The sequence below is a fragment of the Scyliorhinus canicula genome, chromosome 1 (genome assembly GCF_902713615.1).
Source record: "Scyliorhinus canicula chromosome 1, sScyCan1.1, whole genome shotgun sequence".
NCBI lineage: Eukaryota > Metazoa > Chordata > Chondrichthyes > Carcharhiniformes > Scyliorhinidae > Scyliorhinus > Scyliorhinus canicula.
Window position 1 is genome coordinate 17,113,667 of NC_052146.1, and position 20,804 is coordinate 17,134,470.

Sequence of the window (20,804 nt, forward strand, 5' to 3'; positions counted from 1 at the left end):
TCCCGAAACAATAAAATATTTTGTTAAGATTCCCTCAATCCTATAAAGAGTGCCACATTAACATTCCACAGGAGCCATGGTCTGACCTCCCAACAGAAAGGTTTTAAGCCTGGAGATAGAAAAAGATCACATCACAGATTGAGAAGCCTGAAGGAAAGACAAAAGTCACTGCAGGTTCCTGAATGTTTGAAAGTGAACAAAAGGTTCAGATGCGAGCCTTAAATACAGTATACATCTCAAAAAAGGACTAACCATTCATTCTTTTTCTAATGCTGATCAATGTGGTGATTTTCCAGCATTGTTCACACTAGGTAGGTCACAGCACAGAGGTGGGCCATAGATCCGATAATTGAATGGTTGAAAGATTGCAGAGAGGTCAAGGGAGCTGGGTGGTCAGATGAAAATAAGATGCTTTCTCTGGCTATGACTGGGACAGTTTTAGTGCTGTGACCAGTTAAAATCAAGAATGCCGCGACTCCAAAAGATGCAATCACACACTGGCCATTCTTTTTAGGACCTGGTTATTCTTAACTCCCCCATGCGCCACTAGGAAACTTTGACTTTAATGTACATTTAACTGATCTCCTCTCCCCCGCCCCCTCCCCTGAGCAAAGAGTCAGTGCTTTCAGAAGAGGAGAAACGTTTGGGACTAGACGTTTTACTTGCCACTTCCATCCCCGAGGAGTAAGAAAATCCAAAAGATTCTCAATCCCAACAAATGCCAGTTTTAGTTCTCTGTTTCGCAGCAATCTTTCCCCATCCCTATCCCACCCTCCCATCCCAAAAATAAAGCCTTTTCATTCCTTTTAGGCAATTTACCTTAAAAGCAAAGTACCATCTTTTTAAAAAAATAAAGTAGAACCACTACAGTGCAGCCGGGAGTCTGCACCGACCCTCTGAAGGAGCACACGACCTAGGCCCAATCCAATCCTCCACCCTATCCTCGCAATTCCAATAAGGGCAATTTAGCATGGCCACTCCACCTAACCTGCACATACTTTTGGACTATGGGAGGAAACCAGATCACCCGGTGAAAACCCACGCAGACACGGGGAGAATGTGCAAACTCCACACAGTCACCCGAGGTCGGAATCGAAGAGTACCCAATTCTTTTTTTTTCCCAATTAAGGGGCAATTTAGTATGTCCAATTTACCTGCCAGGCACATCTTTGGGTTGTGTGTGTGTGTGTGTGTGTGTGTGTGTGTGTGTGGTGAGGGTGGTGGAGACCGACGCAGACACTGGGAGAAGCTGAAAACGCCACAAGGTCGAGATCGAGCCTGGCTCCTGGGTGCTGTGCAGCAGCAGTGCTAACCACAGCGCCACTGTGCTGCCTGCAAAGTAGCATCGGTAATGATGGTTGATCTTACTGCAATTTGAAAACAAGAATGCTTCCAAAATTGGACAAATTCCCTGCCAGTATTCAGGTTAACTCAGGTTTTGCTGAAAGCTGGATAAATTCGGGCCAAAAATAGGAAACGATTTTCAGCATCCAGTCGATGTGTTTCCAGAAGACAATTATGAATTCAAAACTGCACATTATGGTTTTGCAGAACCAGCTGTGCTAGCTAAAAATTGAAAACTGATCCTGATGCAAGCAAGAATAAACTAGATCAGGCAGATTTTGCGGTACCCAAATTCAGTGCAATTGAGGTATTACTGGAAATCAGTAAGGACTGTCCAGATTTTGAACAGTATTCTAAATAACCTGAGTGAAAGCAATATTAACAATCTTTCATTCTTATAGTGCTTTCAACACAGCAAAATGTCCCAAGCTGCTCTTCTGAGCAGACAAAAACTGTCACGGAGCAAAAGGAGGAAATACAAAGATAGGTGAGAGTTGGCTTTATGCCCAAATATGTGCAGGTTAAGTGGATTGGCCATGATCAATGCACAGGGTTACGGGGACAAAGAACAGTAAAGCAGAGGAACAGGCCCTTTGGCACTCCAAGCCTGTACCAGTCATGATACCAACCTTGGCCAAAACCCTCAGCACTTCCTTGTGCCGAATCCCTCTATACCCATCCTATCCATGATTTTGTCAAGATGCTTTTGAACGCCGTTAATGTATCTGCTTCCACAACCTCCCCTGGCAACGTGTTCCAGGCACTTACCACCCTTTGTATAAAAGACTTGCCTCGCCACATCTCCTGTAAATGTTGCCTCACGGACCTTAAACCTATGCCCCCTGGTGACTGACCCCTTCACCCGAGGAAAGAGTGCCTGCTCATCCAGTCTATCCATGCCCCTCATAATCTTGTAGACCTCTATCAGGTCACCCCTTAAAGGACAGGGGAGTTGGCCTAGGTAGAGTGCTTTTTCGTAGGGTCGGTGCAGACCCGATGGGCTGAATAGCCTCCTTCTGCACTACAGGGATTCTATGTTAGAACACAGCCAATGTCAACAAGCAGCTATCCTAGTTGTTAAATCTATGCAAATATAAATAATCCAGCTTTATAACCCTTCCTCTGTTGTCTTGACAGCTGCTGCCAGATTGCTCGATGGCTGGCTGCTTCTCATCCACAAAACATAGGAACTAGAGACATAGGAACTACTTTAGTTTGTCTGAGGTCATCAAGCCAGTAGCTTTAACTGCTCAATTGGTCAGATTGAAATGCGGTCCCAAAGCCCAGGCTGGCACACATGCATAAATAACAGCATGGTGTCTTTTTCAATCATTAATTTTTGGAATGCTCCACAGCTTCACAACTGTGTGTAGGAAAAAAGTGTCTCCTGCTCCCTGCTCAGAACCTCTTGTATTAGCTAGGTGCCCTTGTTCAAGATCACTGAAACCGTCCTGTTTCTACCTATTCTGTTCAATCCATCATAATTAATCTGTCAAATCATCCACTAATTTCTTCTCGTCTATTGAAAATCGGCCCACGGCTGATTAGTTTGATTGGATTGTAGCAAGACAAGAGTTTGCCACCGAAACGCTGCAGATCCAATTGATAAATGGAGCACGACTGATGTATTTTGCAACGATGTTAAGAATCTACTCTCACATTCTGCAGTGAGTTGTGCTGTTCACAATGCCACACAGTTGGTTGTGGCACCTGCTCTGCTCCAAGGAAAGGGTCAGTTGTGCACTGAACAATTGTCCACGGTCAATTAGTTGTGATCCCCTGGAAGCAAGGGGCTGGAAGCACACGTAACAATGCAAAATTGGAAGAGTGTTTTTTTGTTAATAAATTTAGAGTACCCAATTATTTTTTTACAATTACGGGGCAATTTAGTGTGGCCAATCCACCTATTCTGCACATCTTTTAGGGCCTCACGGTAGCATGGTGGTTAGCATCAATGCTTCACAGCTCCAGGGTCCCAGGTTCGATTCCCGGCTGGGTCACTGTCTGTGTGGAGTCTGCACGTCCTCCCCGTGTGTGCGTGGGTTTCCTCCGGGTGCTCCGGTTTCCTCCCACAGTCCAAAGATGTGCGGGTTAGGTGGATTGGCCATGCTAAATTGCCCGTAGTGTAAGGTTAATGGGGGGATTGTTGGGTTACGGGTATAAGGGTTACGTGGGGTTAAGTAGGGTGATCATTGCTCGGCACAACATCGAGGGCCGAAGGGCCTGTTCTGTGCTGTACTGTTCTATGTTCTATATCTTTTTGGTTTGTGAGGGTGAAACCCACGCAGCCAGGGGGAGAATGTGCAAACTCCACACAGATAGTGACCCAGGGTTGGGATTCGAACCCGGGTCCTCAGCGCCGTAGGCAGCAATGCTAACCACTGTGCCACCGTGCTGCCCTGGAGCAGTGTTTTTTTGTTAATAAATTTAGAGTACCCAATTCATTTTTTCCAATTAAAGGGCAATTTAGGGTGGCTAATCCACCTCGCCTGCATATCTTTGGGTTGTGGGGGTGAAACCCACGCAAACACGGGGAGAATGTGCAAACTCCATATGGGCAGTGACCCAGAGCTGGGATCGAACCTGGGACCTCGGTGCCGTGAGGCAACAGGGCTAACCCACTGCATCACCGTGCTGGCCTAAATTGGAACAGAGTTAACGGCCTGGGCTTCATAGAATTAGAAAATTTCATAGAATTTACAGTGCAAAAGGAGGCCATTCAGCCCATCAAGTCTGCAGCGGCCCTCGGAAAGAGCACCCTACTTAAGCCCCACACCTCCATCCTATTCCCTTTACCCAATCTAACATTTTGGACACTAAGGGCAATTTAAAATGGCCAATCCACCTGACCTGCACATCTTTGGACTGTAGGAGGAAACCCACGCACACACGAGGAGAACGCGCAGACTCCACACAGACAGTGACCCAAGCCGAGAATCAAACCTGGGAGCCTGGAGCTGTGAAGCAACTGTGCTAACCACTGCACTACCGTTCAATTTACCCAACCCGCCAGCAGCTGATTGGTTGGTAAAGTGCAGAGATCACACACAGTACAGGATTCCCCTGCATAATGGTAGTTTAAACACTGTCATGCATGCTATATCAATGATCAGTCCCTCACTCTGATTGTCAGGATTGACCTCCATTGGGACGGTACAGGTTGGTTCAGGCTGCCGCATAGGTAGGTTTGCATCTGAGGAGTTGGGGGTCAATGTGGATGCTTGGGTGGGGGTAGATACCCCAACACTGGAGGGTTGCACAGGAAGGTACACTGTGCCAGTAGATGGGTGTAAATGCACATGTTTCCTGGACCCAGCAGCCTTGCCATGGAGGTAGCTGGCGGATTTCCTGAGGCTTGGGGAAACTTGTTGTCTACAGTTAAATTCTAAAAAGTGAACAATGAGCCTCACAGCTTCATAAATGTTAATAATATTTAAACTGATAACCCGCCTCCTTCGAGCAGCATGAGCCACCCGCCCACCATCCAGCCACATTTAAAGTCAGAAATAGGCACGTGGGAGGCGGTTTTAAGTCAAGAGTTTCTAACTTTTGGGAATTTTAAACACCCTCCAAAAATGATCCAAAACTGTCCATTTCTTTGGGTTAAAATTCCACCCGCTCCCCACTAAGTGTTCTCTTGCAAACTTAGAACCGAACCTGGGAGGTCCAGTGGAGCAATGCCTGACCACCCAACTTGGCTTGTTGATAAGTTTCTGGAGGATGCGAATGGTCACTGAGGGCTGGAGACTTTCCTGGAGCACCAAATAACTCGGTGAGGTACTGCCTTCTTTGGGTAGGTGATCTGAGCTGAACGAGCAGCGGGAAACATACTTGTGCTGGGTAGCTGTGAAGATGCTGCTAGCTAAACGCAGCTCAGACTTAGCTCCTGCCAGCCCAAATTTAAACTACACGGCATTAGACAGATGGGCATGCTCATATTGAAAGAAACAGGGCATTTGCTGCCCAGCAAACGGAAACTACTGATGTAGTTTTCAACAGTTTTGATTTCTTTTGGAGATTACTTTTGAGCATGATTGGGATACCCTGCCAACCAGCACAAAGCTATAGAATAAATTTCTGCCTGTGTCACTGGGAGACAGAGGCACATTAATTTTGGGATGAATACAGTAAGCATCAATTTACAAATAAAAACTCAGCAAGATTAGAACGTGTGGTTTATTTCTCCAAATCTTGCACCAGCACAACTCCACATGTACACATGCAATACACGCTAGCTATCATATATAGTAAAGTGCATCGATAAAAGTAACTCGCCTCAAGGTTTGAGGGGAATCAGTGGCCAGGTTGTGCAAACAAAATTCCCAGGCCAACAGAGGTAAACGTGCCCGTGAAAATATAGTCCATCAAATGGGAGTCTCTCAGTAATAGGCAAGCATAACACTGCATTATGAACAGCACTGATGTTAATCTAAATTACGTGGCACTGTATTAGCTTCTCTTAAAATCGAGTTCACATAACGCTAATTCACTGGTGGCCCAAACAAAAATAACACAATACCACATTTACAATCTGAATAGACTAATGTTGCACTAAAATCATGTACACAACAATGACACAAGGAACCTAGGCTTGAATGCAGCTGATGCAGGATGGTAGTCTCCCCTTCTCTCTTGTCTGAAATCAGTTCACAATGTCTCAGTCAACACAAATCCACGGTACTAAAGTGCCAGAAATTCAGTACAGTGGTTGACTTCCTTTGCCTTTTGATGGGACAGTCTTATTTGGAGTTCATTGGGGCACACAGTGCCAGAATTAGTTATTTAAAACATGGAAGGAGTGATGGGGGAAAGAGGCGAAGGGAAACAACTGGCAGTTCCCTTCTTGGGTGGGGCTCATGCACATTGTTCTAGCATAATGGAGTTTATATCTAATCCTACACTGCACGATACCGCACCTGAACCTGAATTGCTTCAGACACTTCACGCAAGAAGGAACAAAAATCTTCAAGCGCGGTTAGTCAGCCTGCCACTTTGATGAACACAAAAGGAATAAAATATAATTCCAGTTTTAATCTCAAAGTACATCGAAAAAAATCATTAAAAATAATGACCCGAAGTTAAGTACCTTTAGATTCAAGTAAGAGAATTTATTGTATCGATCCATGAGATTAAAAATAAATGTAAACCTGTTTATAGTGAAATCCAACAAAGATAACTTCTCATTCACTCCCATTATATGGCTATCCAACAGATTAAATCATTTCCCATTAAATGGGACAATGAGATATACCTTAATTACTGTTTATGTAGAATTTGCATTCCAAAAATAATAGCTCTAATAATCACAGGATAACTTTCCTGTGTTAGTTTCTATCTTTATATCTCGCATGCCCTGCAAGGTCAGTCCATTGTCTCATTTTCCCTGATGACCACAGAGCAGCTTGTGTGTAACTTTCCTTTTACCTCATTAATTTCTCTTTTTTTTTGTTGCAAAATTCATCCTTTTTCAGTGAATATTTTAAGTGCCATTTTGATTCCACTGCAAAATACATTAAAACCGCCGAGATACACAAGCGGGTCAATAAGCAGTCTATGGAAATCACATTGATCCAGAAACTTTGACCCAGGGCGGAACACATTTTTTCAAAAACATGCTCAATTGGGATTTGGCTCCACTCACCTGTACACAGACGCCTGATCCCCAGGAGTGCCTTTGTAGAATTCTTGGAAAGCTATCGGATTCCTCCTCCCCAACACCCCCCCACCCTCGCCCCCACACCCCACTCCCCAAAAATGAACGTAGATTACCAGATGAGGAGATCTGGACTAGAAAACCTTCACAGTGTTTCAACTGGACTAGCTCTCGCAGAACACATGGCTTCAAATTAAAAACTTTATAGCTCAAGGCATTACAGGAAATTGTCTTTTGACTGCAACGTAGCGAGAGAGAAATCAGATAGACAGCAGTGGCCACCCCACTGACCAGTGGGATGGAAAGGAAGTTGACCCATTTTGTTAAAAAAATAAATCAGAAGCAATAAGTAAATAAATCTTGGACTCTTTGCTCCACCTATCCATTAACATGGCACTGCGTGAATTTTCAGTAAATAAAGCTTGTATTTTCCTTAGTCTGCCCACTTATTCCTTTTTGATGAATGGAAGGAGGACAACACGTCTGATGATCCAAGAGCCCTGGTTCTGGTGTTCCGCTGCTTCTGAGATTGGCCAATCCGGAGAAAAAATAAAAGGACAAAACAAAAAGTCAGCGGCCCGGAGAAAAGATGAAGTCCAGAGCCTGGCGCTCAGTGGCAGCAACGTTCGGGTGCCACAAATCAATCATGAAGACCACCCGTGGACCTTCTTCACTTGGACCTACAATCACAAAAAAGGAATCATTAGGTAATAGGTTGGCCAAAGGAAAATACTTCTCACTTTGTACAACACCCTTCCGAATTACACTGACAGGAATCTCAGTCAGGTGATATAGTGAGAAACAAAAAGTACATACATATTCAGTGAGGAAAAGCTATTCTCAATTGTGATGCACTGTAGGATGAAATAGCCATCTGAGTGCATTGGAATCAGATCGTAATAATGAAACAGGTCATTTGGTACAGTAAAATATACTGAGGCGCTTCGGTTAGGAATAATAATAACAATCTTTATTAGTGTCACAAGTAAGCTTACATTAACACTGCGATGAATATACTGTGAAAATCTCCGAGTCGCCACACTACGTGCCTGTTTGGATACACTGAGGGAGAATTCAGAATGTCCCAATTTCGTGAAGGTAAAAAGTAGAAAAAAACCTAAGTAGAAACCTTCCCTAGTGGTTAACACTGCTACCTCACAGCGCCAGGGACCCGGGTTCGATTCCGGCCTTGAGTGACTGTGTGAAGTTTGTACGTTCTCCCAGTGTCTGCACGGATTTCCTCCAGGTGCTCCTGTTTTCACCCATGGTCCAATGCAGGTTAGGTGGATTGGCTACGATCAATGCACGAGGTCACAGTGATAGGGCGGTGGAGTGGGCCTAGATAGATTGCAGACTTGATGGGCCAAATGGCCTCCTTCTGCACTGTAGGAATTCTATGAATTCTGTAGTGACAGGGATCCAGAGACGCACAGAGACACAGAAAAAAAACAGAAGGGTATATTCCACCGTCCCAAATGACCTGTTTCGTTGTTACTGGTTTCAATCTGATTCCAATGCACTCAGATTGAGTTAGTGTGTGTGTATATATATATATATATATATATATATATATACACACACACACACACACACACACACACACACACACACACACACACACAGAGTATAGAACAAACTCAATGTGTTTGCTCTGAAGTTGAAGCAATAGTGAGGTTAGTTTGCATTTTTGGGTGTTTCAGGGAGAGATAACAATTGAAGAAAAGAACCTAGTGAATGTTCAGCAGTCTGCCAGAAGAAAACGGTGCGAAACTGAGATAACCCAAGGACAGTGATAATTCTTTATTAAAATAAATTTAGAACTACCAATTATTTTTTTTTCCAATTAAATGGCAATTTAGCATGGCCAATTCACCTACCATGTACAACAAAGGGAGAATGTACAAACTCCACACGGACAGTGACCTGGGGCCGGGATTGAATCTAGGTCCTCGACGCGTGAAGCAGCAGTGCTAACCACTGCACCGGCCCTAGATATGATAATTATATGATATATAAATTCTGCTAGTCTTACTTGTAACACGTATTGAGTTTTGTTTTGGTTAAACTTTTGTAATTGTACGACATGACATATGTAGTTGTGAAACCGGGCAGCACGGTAGCATAGCGGTTAGCACAGTTGCTTCACAGATCCAGGGTGCCAGGTTCGATCCCCGGCTTGGGTCACTGTCTGTGCGGAGTCTGCATGTTCTCCCTGTGTCTGCGTGGGTTTCCTCCGGGTGCTCCGGTTTCCTCCCACAGTCCAAAGATGTGCAGGTTAGGTGGATTGGCCATGTTAAATTGTCCTGAGTGTCCAAAAAGGTTGGTGGGGTTACTGGGTTACGAGGGTAGGGTGATGGTGTGGGCTTGGGTATGGTGCTCTTGCCAAGGGCCAGTGCAGACTCGATGGGCCAAATGGCCTTCTTCTGCACTGTAAATTCAATAAGAAACGAGACGAAAATTTTATTTGAGAAGTATACAATATGTCATTTGTTTGAAGTTTATGACGTTCAGTCCGTCCTTGTAAAGGAGATGCAAGGCCATTGTAAAGAAATCTTACTTGTAGTGAAGCTTTGTTTCTTTCAAGTGGGAAGGTATGATGAATCGCAAGGAAAAGAAAAATACCTATCTTAAGTTTAAATCTGTGGTCGGAGGCAGTTAAGTCCAGTACCTAGTGGGCATCGGGGGTTTCTATGCATGCACCAGTTATAGCATGGTTACACATGTGCAGATTTTCACATTTTCAGGCCGAAAAACAGCCCTGAAGACATGTGCGTTTTGTTTCTTTTACTTCTTCAGATCAGACACCAGTCTTGCGCAGAAGTAGAAAACAAGCAGAAAAGTGAAAGTGTGAAAAGGAAATCAAGTGATCTGGAAAAAGAGCAACACTGCAGAGTTCTTGTCCGAAGGAGCAGGTCACAGGGAGGGGGACATGAAGCAGGTCCCCCAGATTAAGATCCCAAACTAGAGCGGCATGTGGCGCAATGGTTAGCACTAGGACTGCGGCACTGAGGACCCGGATTCGAATCCTGGTCCTGTGTCACTGTCCATGTGGTGTTTGCATATTCTCCCCATGTCTGCGTGGGTTTCACCCCCACAACACAAAGATGTGCTGGTTAGGTGGATTGGCCACACTAAATTGCCCCTTAATTGGAAAAGAAAAATAATTGGCTATTCTAAATTTATATTTTAAAAAATCCCAAACTAAGGAGTGGCACATAAAGAGGTCCCAGAAGACAGTCCAAGTTAAGGGACAATGGCAACAGGTCTTGTTAAGGTAAAGGGAGCAAGAGAAATAGACTTCAAATTTAAGAGAGAAAGCTGTGGGGAGCAGACTTGCACCACAGTGGGTTTGAGACAATTGAGAAGATCTGAGGAAGCAGCCTAAAGTTGGTGACTCCTTACAGATCATCGGTGTTCTGCTTGGCCTAACCGAATATCTGTAAGTGAGTTTAGAAGGTGAAGCTTGAATGTACATAGAGATCCAGAAGAAAAGGAACATCAGCAGGCGAGTTTGAAACACTGGAGGAGGGTCCTTGTGGAAGTGAGGTTTGGAAGAGCACTCCAAGTCGAGTTCTTCTAATATGGAGATAGGAAGCCCTCCTGGAGAAAGAAAGTTTCAGTGAGACCAGTTGGCTCCCAGTTTTAAAAGCTGATGCGAAATCTAGTCCAAAGATGTGCACGTTGGATGGATTGGCCATGCTAAATCACCCTTCGTGTCCAAGGTATGCGTATGTTAGGTGGGGTTATGGAGATATGGGGATAGGGTGGGGAAGTGGGCCTAGATGGGGGTGCTCTTTCAGAGGGTCGTTGCAGACATGCTGGATTGAATGGCCTCCTTCTGCGCTGTAGCAATTCTATGAATTCCCTGGAATCTTTTTAAAAATAAATTTAGAGTACCCAATTCAATTTTTCCAATTAAGGGGCGATTTAGTGTGGCCAATCCACCTAACCTGCACATCTTTGGGTTGTGAGGACGAAACCCACGCAAACACAGGGAGAATGTGCTAACTCCACACGGACAGTGACCCAGAGCCGGGATCGAACCTGGGACCTCAGCGGCATGAGGCAGCTGTGCTAACCACTAGGCCACCGTGCTGCCACCCTGGAATCTGTTTTATGTGGCATCTGTCACTCGCCTTGGATATGCCTAATCACAAGTTGCTTATTAGTTTACATGTACCACATACCGTGAATAGCAGCGTAGATGATAGATATAGTAGGTTGGTGTCTTTACAAACTTAATGTATCTGTAAAGGTAGTGCTGCAGTGACAAAATAGGGAGATTTAACTCATTTACTGGTGTTTGCATTGAAGTCTTTCCAACTTTTTTGTAACATAGTTCATTTTTCTTGTTTAATAAAAATTTTATTCTTTATGTTAAAGGTACACTAACAGGTGCAGCACGGTGGCGCAGTGGGTTCGCCCTGCAGCCTCACGACGCCGAGGTCCCAGGTTTGATCCCGGCTCTGGGTCACGGTCCGTGTGGAGTTTGCACATTTTTCCCGTGTTTGCGTGGGTTTCGCTCCCACAACGCAAAGATGTGCAGTCTAGGTGGATTGGCCACGCAAAATTGCCCCTTAATTGCAAAAAAATAATAGGGTACACTAAATTTATAAAAAAGGTACACTAACAAACTCGTGCAAATGCATATAGTGGCTGCCCTCCACTGTTTCTAGAAAAAAAGCAAAAGTTAGAACCTACCAAGCCAGATTTCACTCTGGGATTTGATTTGTCCAGTATTATAACATTAGCCTGGCCTGCTGTTTTCTGTTTTTGTTTAACATTGGCTGCGATTGTAACAGTTCACCAAAACATCAGAGAAAATTTGAGAACAAGACACATAAGGATCTAATAATAATAATATCTTTATTATTGTCACAAGTAGGCTTACATTAACACTGCAATGAAGGGGCTGGTTTAGCTCACTGAGCTAAAATCGCTGGCTTTTAAAGCTGACCAAGCAGGCCAGCAGCACGGTTCGATTCCCGTACCAGCCTCCCCGGACAGGCGCCGAATGTGGCGACTAGGGGCTTTTGAAATGAAATGAATGAAAATCGCTTATTGTCACGAGTAGGCTTCAATGAAGTTACTGTGAAAAGCCCCTTAATTTAACTTACAATAAGGATAAGTGCGTGTTTAGCACCGACCGTCTAGCCATCCTTGGCCACGTAGTGCATAACGGAGTGATAGGCCCCGATCCCGAACGCATGCGCCCCCTGATGGAACTTCCCCTCCCCAACTCCCTCAAATCCCTCAAACGCTGCCTGGGCTTCTTCTCATACTACGCCCAGTGGGTCCCCAACTACGCCGACAAAGCCCACCCCCTCATCCAGTCCACCTCCTTTCCCCTGTCAATGGAGGCCCTCCAGGCCTTTAGCCGCATCAAAGCGGATATCGCAAAGGCCACGATGCATGCTATCGACGAGTCCCTCCCATTCCAGGTCGAGAGTGACGCGTCTGACGTAGCTCTGGCGGCCACCCTGAACCAAGCAGGCAGACCCGTGGCCTTCTTTTCACGAACCCTCCACTCTTCCGAAATCCGCCATTCCTTGGTGGAAAAGGAGGCACAGGCCATAGTTGAAGCTGTGCGATACTGGAGGCACTATCTGGCGAGCAGGAGGTTTACCCTCCTCACAGACCAACGGTCAGTAGCTTTCATGTTCGACAATGCACAGAGGGGCAAGATCAAGAACGACAAGATCTTGCGGTGGCAGATCGAGTTGTCCACCTAGTCGCCACATTCCGCGCCTGTCCGGGGAGGCTGGTACGGTAATCGAACCGTGCTGCTGGCCTGCTTTAAAAGCCAGCGATTTAGCCCAGTGAGCTAAACCAGCCCCCTTTCACAGTAACTTCATTGAAGTCTACTCGTGACAATAAGCGATTTTCATTTCATTTAATTTTCAAGTTACCGTGAAAAGCCCCGAGCCTCCACACTCCGGCGCCTGTTCGGGTACACTGAGGGAGAATTCAGAATGTCCAATTCACCTAACAAGCACGTCTTTTGGGGCTTGTGGGAGGAAACCCACTTGGTCTAAGAAGTAGATTTCAAGGGGTGCCTTAAAGAGGAAAGATAGAGAGAGGCAGAGATTTAAGGCAGGGAATTCCAGAGGCGAGGGCCTAGACAACTGAAGCTACAACAACCAGTGATGGGGCAAAGAAATCAAGAGCCAGAATTGCAGGGACACAGATCACTCAGGGAGTGTAGAACTGGAGGAGATTGCAGCAGCAAGGAGGAGAGGGGCCAAGGAGGGATTGGAACACAAGAATGAGAAATTAAAGATGAGGTTAAAATAATGACTGACAGTTACCAGTATACTTGCCTCCATGGAATGCTGTGTGTAGGAAGGAATCATCAAACAGCAAACAGCGTCCTTCTGCCCAGCATTGCGGCTCCCCGCCTACCACCAATTCACAACTGCTGGGAACCTTTAAACCTGCAATAGCAGGAGACCATAGTGACAATGAACACTGCAGACCAACATTAACAATATAGACATTGAAAAGAAAAATGGAATCAAATGTGAAAAACAACACGATAATTGCTAACCATGTAGCTTAACAAATGGGATGTCAGAAAGTGGCCCATATTACCATTGATGCTAATTAATCCAGATACTGCTATTCTGTGGACCTTCTGCTCTTCTCCAAAGTTCTGCATTCCAGTCCACTCCTACAAATGGACCATGCATTCCCCATGATTCTGAATGCCATCCATCCAGTATTTTCATGTCTGCACATTTTTCACCTGATTACTTTGTAAATGAATCTTTTGATTCATTTAGGGGCAGCAGGGTAGCATGGTGGTTAGCATAAATGCTTCACAGCTCCAGGGTCCCAGGTTCGATTCCCGGCTGGGTCACTGTCTGTGCGGAGTCTGCACGTCCTCCCCCTGTGTGCGTGGGTTTCCTCCGGGTGCTCCGGTTTCCTCCCACAGTCCAAAGATGTGCGGGTTAGGTGGATTGGCCATGCTAAATTGCCCGTAGTGTCCTAATAAAAGTAAGGTTAAGGGGGGGTTGTTGGGTTACGGGTATAGGGTGGATACGTGGGTTTGAGTAGGGTGATCATGGCTCGGCACAACATTGAGGGCCGAAGGGCCTGTTCTGTGCTGTACTGTTCTATGTTCTAAGTCACACTGCCATTCAGCCTTCAGGCTGAGAATGTGTTTCTCGAATAAAATATCATTATTATAAAATGGGGTTATAAAATAACACTTGTGTACTGGCTCATGTAATTACCTAAGTGCTGCCATGTGGGTGGGCCTGTTTTTAATTGTAATTGATTGCGAGTTGACAAACTGGTTTAATTTGACATGAAATACATGCAGCAACAAAATACACAGATTTCACAGCAAAATGTATGAATTCCACCCACTCCTCAGTCAATGGAAACAAAATAAACAGGCTCGAGGGGGCTGCATGACTGACTCATATACCTCAAATATAAACTTTACAGGCCATTTTGAGGCAGAAACTCACTTTCTACTTAGCTACTTAGCGTGGGGCAACACAGTGGATAGCACTGTGGCTTCACAGCGCCAGGGTCCAGGTTCGATTCCCCGCTGGGTCACTGTCTGTGCGGAGTCTGCACATTCTCCCCGTGTCTGTGTGGGTTTCCTCCGGTTTCCACCCATAGTCCAAAGACGTGCAGGTTAGGTGGATTGGCCATGATAAATTGCCTTTAGTGACCAAAAAGGTTAGGAGGGGTTATTGGGTTACGGGGATAGGGTGGGGGGAGGCCAAATGGCCTCCTTCTGCACTGGATGTTCTATGTGGACCCAAGCTAGCTGACTCTCCCTTCGGCTGAGAACGGATGACGACTGTCTAACAAGCTGTGGCTACCTTCGACAAGTGCCCGTCTAAGTTTGTAAAGGGGAGTAGTAGCATTCTTGAAGACTGACATTAAACTGCCTGAAGTGTTTCTGTCACCTACTGCTGATGAGGGAGATACACGCGTGACAGATTCATCTCACTTTCAGTGGCATCAATGTGTTGGGGGAAGCATAGAAAAAAGGTTACAGGAAAGTGCCAATTTTTATTTCTACAAATCATTGGTTGGACCTTGGTTTTGGTACTGTACTGTATCTTATTCTGGACACGATGCTACATCAAGGATTTGGTGAGGGCACAGAGGAGATTTACTGAAACGGTACAGGAGATGAGGGGTATTCAGAGAGACAAATGAAACTGCAATTGTTTTTGTTAGAGCTGAGAGGTTTAAGGGGGGATTTAACAAGAGGTGTTCAAAATCATGTGGAGTTCCTTTAGGACGAGAGAAACAGTTTTCACCAGCACTGAAACATGAGGTCCCTCCGAAATGTCCTAGCAGTGTGTTGTACCAAACTGAAATACAGACAAATTGAAGAATAAAAAAAACTGGAAGAGCCATCTGGCATTGGATTAATGAGGGATTTTCCAGGTACCAACAAAAGTTAGTGGACTTTTGGCTGGGTCGCTGAAACACCCGTGGGGGTCCCACTACAATGGGGGCCAGTAAATCCCAGTCTGAGGAACTGGAAATGACAAAGATTCATCCTGCCCAGTCGACAGTGCAAAGCTCTCCTCAGTAATATTTGAGGACTTGTGCCAAAATTAGGAGAACTGCCCCTTAGACTAGCCAATCAACAGCTTGACAGTCATATTCACCAAATCAGGGGCAGCACGGTGGCACAATGGTTAGCATTGTTGCCTACGGCGCTGAGGACCCGGGTTCGAATCCCGGCCTTGGGTCACTGTCCGTGTGGAGTTTGCACATTCTCCCCGTGTCTGCGTGGGTTTCGCCCCCACAACCCAATAGATGTGCAGGATAGGTGGATTGGCCACACTAAATTGCCCCTTAATTGGAAAAAATAATTGGGTACGCTAAATTTATTTTAAAAATATATATTCACCAAATCATACTTTATGAGCAATGTCCCAGACTCCTCTATCACTAACGCTGGGTATATCCTGGACCCGCCAGCAGGACAGATTCACCAAAGGTTGTGGCACAGAGGTACACAGTTGAGGAGTGGGTGGGGGAGGAAGAGAGAAATGGTACCCATAGAGTCCGAGAAGCATTGAGGGCAGCATTAAAGGCACAGATGTGTTGAACCACCACCACCCACATGTTTCCTGACAAAACACACGTCACCCTGACTCAGAACTACATCGCCTTTCCTTCACTGTCGCTGGGTCAAATCATCAAACTTTCTCCTGAACGGTATTGTGGGCGTACCTACACCACATGGAATGAGGATATCAAGAGGCCAGCTCACTATCAGTTGATGAATTGCAATTACAGATCCCAAGACGAATTAAAAAGAAAATTAGTAACCATAAGTCACAGATTTAAACGAATTTGCAAAAAACCTAGCAGGGAAGTGTTGAGCAATTTCCATTAACTCAGCAAGGGTCTGAAAAGGTGATGGAAGCAGATTCAGTTTGAACATTCAAATGGGGTTGAACACATTCTTAAAAAAGGAAAGAATTTGAGGGCTATGGGTAAAGATTGGAACTAATTGGATAGCTCTCTTTTTGGGAGTCAGTGATGGTATAATGGGCCAAATCACTCTAATTAATGTATGATTCACAAATTATTGCTCAGTAACACTGGGGTGAAGAATTATGTTAAAAATGTTGGCTCTTAATCCATTTATTTACAGAACAGTATAATTTTTAACACATCTATTACAAACATCACACTAATAAAGAATGTCAACTGTGATATTTAGCACCTAACATCTAAAACAAACAGCAGTGCCAACTAAGTAAAAATGTTCCAGGCTGATTTAGGCCTTTTTGTTCTATTATCTCCTGAAAATAATTTAGTTTCACACAAAAAGTTCAATGTTAAGAAAATAATTGGCCATGTGGGGGAGAGGTTCCACTGGGTTCTCTTGACCTCTCATACTAATTTTGCAGAACGGGGCAGCACGGTAGCAGAATGGCTAGCACAATTGCTTCACAGCTCTAGCGTCCCAAGTTCGATTCCCGGCTTGGGTCACTGTCTGTGTGGAGTCTGCACGTTCTCCCCGCGTCTGCGTGGGTATCCTCTGGATGCTCCGGTTTCCTCCCACAGTCAAAAGATGTGCAGGTTAGAGGGACTGGCTACGCTAAATTGCCCCTAGTGCCCAAAAAGAGAGGTTAATTGGGGTTACGAGGTTAAGGGAATGATGGGGTGGAGGTGGTGTGTGCTTGAGTCGGGTGCTCTTTCCAAGGGCTGGTGCAGACCCGATGGGCCGAATGGCCTCCTTCTGCACTGTAAATTCTATGATAAGATCGTAACAGTGTAAACTGTGCTTTTTGCCATTTATCCAGGTGTTTCATTTATCTCAGGTTAGAGAGCCCTCACCCCCTCCTGGAAATTACAGGTGGGCACCATCTCCAGGGTATCTGGGGCGGGCGGTCCTGGCACTGTGGAGCGGCATGAACCACTCCGGCATCAGGCCGCCTGGAAGGTGCGGAATCCTCCGCACCTTCAGGGGCTAGGCCGGTGCCGGCGGGGTTGGCGTGTGCCAACCGGCGCCGAAGGGCCTCTGCTGGCCGGCGCGAGTTGGCGCATGTGCGGGAGCGTCAGTGTGTGCTGGCGTCATCCCAGCGCATGCGCAGGGGGGTTCGTCTCCGCACGGCCATGGCGGCGGTCCACAGCAGCTGGTGTGGAGGGAAAGTGTGCCCCCACGGCGCAGGCCCGCCCGCGGATCGGTGGGCCCCGATCGCGGTCCAGTGAGAAAAGCCTTAGCTCCCTCAACCTTTCTTCATAAGACATGCCCTCCAGTCCAGGAAGCAGCCTGGTAAATCTCCTCTGTACCCTCTCCAAAGCATTCACATCCTTCCTATAATGACGCGACCAGAACTGGACACAATGGGCGGGATGCTCCCGCAATTGGCAGAGCGGCATTCTCCCGCAATTGGCAGGGCGGCCCGTACCGGCGGCAAGAGCGCCATGGACCAATCCAGCGTTGGGCTGACCGGAAATTACTCTGCACCTCCGGGGGCTAGGCCGGCACTGGAGGGGTTGGCGCTGCACCAACCAGTGCCGAAGGGCGGCCTCGAGTTGGCGCATGCGCAGGACTGCCGGCGTGTTCTGGCGCATGTGCAGAACCGCTGGTGTTTCCTGCGCTTGCGCACGGGGTTTCTTCTCCGCGCCGGCCATGGCGGAGCCTTACAGAGGCCGGCGTGGAGGGAAAGAAAGCCCCCACGGCAAAGGCCCGCCTGCAGATCGGTGGGCCCAGATTGTGGGCCACGCCACCGTGGAGAGCCCACCCTGAGGCCGGATCCCCCCAAGGATCCCGCCAGACGGCCGACAAGCCAGGTTCTGCCGGGATGGACCATGTCCATTTCACACCGGTGGGACTGGTTGAAAACGGGCGGCCGCTCGGCCCATCTGGGCCCGGAGAATTGCCCGGGAGGCACTGCCAACGGTCCCCACTCCCAGCCGAAAACCGGCGCCGGAGTGGGACTGAGGCCGCCCACCCGACGATTCTACAAACCCGGCAGGGGGACAGAGAAGGGAGCGAGGGGGGACAGAGAGAGGGAGCGAGAGGGGACAGAGAGAGGGAGCGAGGGGGGACAGAGAGAGGGAGCGAGGGGCAGAGAGAGGGAGCGAGGGACAGAGAGAGGGAGCGAGGGGAGGGCAGAGTGAGGGAGCGAGGGGGGACAGAGAGAGGGAGCGAGGGGGGGACAGAGAGAGAGGGAGCAAGGGGGGGACAGAGAGAGGGAGCGAGGAGGGACAGAGAGAGGGAGCGAGGAGGGACAGAGAGAGGGAGCGAGGGACAGAGAGAGGGAGCGAGGGGGTACAGAGAGAGGGAGCGAGGGGGGAGAGAGAGAGGGAGCGAGGGGGGAGAGAGAGAGGGAGCGAGGGGGGAGAGAGAGAGGGAGCGAGGGGGGAGAGAGAGAGGGAGAGAGGGGGGGAAAGAGAGAGGGAGCGAGGGTCGACAGAGAGGGGGCGAGGGTCGACAGAGAGAGGGAGCAGGGGGGACAGAGGGAACGAGGGGGGACAGAGAGAGGGAGCGAGGGGCGACAGAGAGAGGGAGCGAGGGGCGACAGAGAGAGGGAGCGTGGGGGGAGAGAGAGAGGGAGCGAGGGGGGGGGGGACAGAGAGAGGGAGCGAGGGTCAACAGAGAGAGGGGGCGAGGGTCGACAAAGAGAGGGAGCAGGGGGGACAGAGGGAACGAGGGGTGACAGAGAGAGGGAGCGAGGGGGGACAGAGAGAGGGAGCGAGCGGGGACAGAGAGAGGGAGCGAGGGTGGACAGAGAGAGGGAGCGAGGGGGGACAGAGAGAGGGAGCGAGGGGGGACAGAGAGAGGGAGCGAGGGGGGACAGAGAGAGGGAGCGAGGGGGAGAGGGGGAGCAAGGAGGACAGAGCAAGAGGGGAGGGTCACAGAGAATGAGAGAGAGGGGGACAGAGAAAGAGAGAGGGACAGAGTAGGGAAGCAGGGGGGAGAGAGATGGAGCAAGGGGAGACAGACAGGGAGTGAGGGAGCAAGGGGGACAGAGAGAGGGAAGGAGGGGGGACAGAGAGAGGGAGCAAGGGCAGACAGAGAGAGGGAAGGAGGGGGGACAGAGAGAGCGAGCGAGGGGGGACAAAGAGAGGGAGCGAGGGGGGACAGAGAGAGGGAGGGAGGGGGGGAGAGAGAGGGGGAGCGAGGGGGGGATAGAGAGAGGGAGCGAGGGGGGAGAGAGAGAGGGAGCGAGGGGGGGACAGACAGAGGGAGCGAGGGCGGACAGAGTGAGGGAGCGAGGGGGACAGAGAGAGGGAGCGGGGGGGGACAGAGAGAGGGAGCGGGGGGGACAGAGAGAGGGGAGCGAGGGGGGAGAGAAAGAGGGAGCGAGGGGGGGACCGAGAGAGGGAGCGAGGCGGGACAGAGAGAGGGAGTGAGGGGGGTACAGAGAGAGGGAGCGAGGGGGGACAGAGAGAAGGAGCGAGGGGGGACAGAGAGAGGGAGCGAGGGGGGACAGAGAGAGGGAGCGAGGGGGGACAGAGAGAGGGAGCGAGGGGGGACAGAGAGATGGAGCGAGAGGGTGACAGGGAGAGGGAGCGAGAGGGTGACAGGGAGAGGGAGCGAGGGGGGACAGAGAGAGGGAGCGAGGGGGACAGAGAGAAGGAGCGAGGGACGACGGAGAGAAGGAGCGAGGGGGGACAGAGAGAGGGCGCGAGGGGGAACAGAGAGAGGGAGCAAGGGGGGACAGAGAGAGGGAGCGAGGGGGGACAGAGAGAGGGAGAGCGAGGGAAGACAGAGAGAAGGAGCGAGGGGGGACAGAGAGAGGGAGCGAGGGGGAGGAGGGGAGGGAGAGAGTGAGGGAGCGAGGGGGGGAGAGAGAGGGAGCGAGGGGGGAGAGAGAGAGGGAGCGAGGGGGGGATAGAGAGAGGGAGCGAGGGGGGAGAGAGAGAGGGAGCGAGGGGGGTACAGAGAGAGGGAGCGAATGGGGTACAGAGAGAGGGAGCGAGGGACAGAGAGAGGGAGCGAGAGGGGACAGAGAGAGGGAGCGAGGGACAGAGAGAGGGAGCGAGGGACAGAGAGAGGGAGCGAGGGGGACAGAGAGAGGGAGCGAGGGACAGAGAGAGGGAGCGAGGGACAGAGAGAGGGAGCGAGGGGACAGAGAGAGGGAGCGAGGGGAGGGCAGAGAGAGGGAGCGAGGGGCGACAGAGAGAGGGAGCGAGGGAGGACAGAGAGAGGGGGAGCAAGGGGGGGACAGAGAAAGGGAGCGAGGGGGGACAGAGAGAGGCAGCGAGGGACAGAGAGAGGGAGCAAGGGGGTACAGAGAGAGGGAGCGAGGGGGGAGAGAGGGAGCGAGGGGGGAGAGAGAGGGAGCGAGGGGAGGAGAGAGGA

At 48.7% G+C, this 20,804-nt stretch overlaps 1 protein-coding gene across 1 annotated transcript in view; it reads right to left on the reverse strand.

Annotated features, from left to right (window-relative positions):
* Positions 1–7,184: 7,184 nt before the first annotated feature.
* asphd2 (aspartate beta-hydroxylase domain containing 2) overlaps positions 7,185–20,804 on the reverse strand; it is a 63,622-nt gene continuing 50,002 nt past the window's right edge. Inside the window, 2 exon segments of the mRNA XM_038813561.1 lie at positions 7,185–7,677; positions 13,318–13,431. Coding sequence (XP_038669489.1) covers positions 7,568–7,677; positions 13,318–13,431 — 224 coding nt within the window. The 3' untranslated portion in view covers positions 7,185–7,567.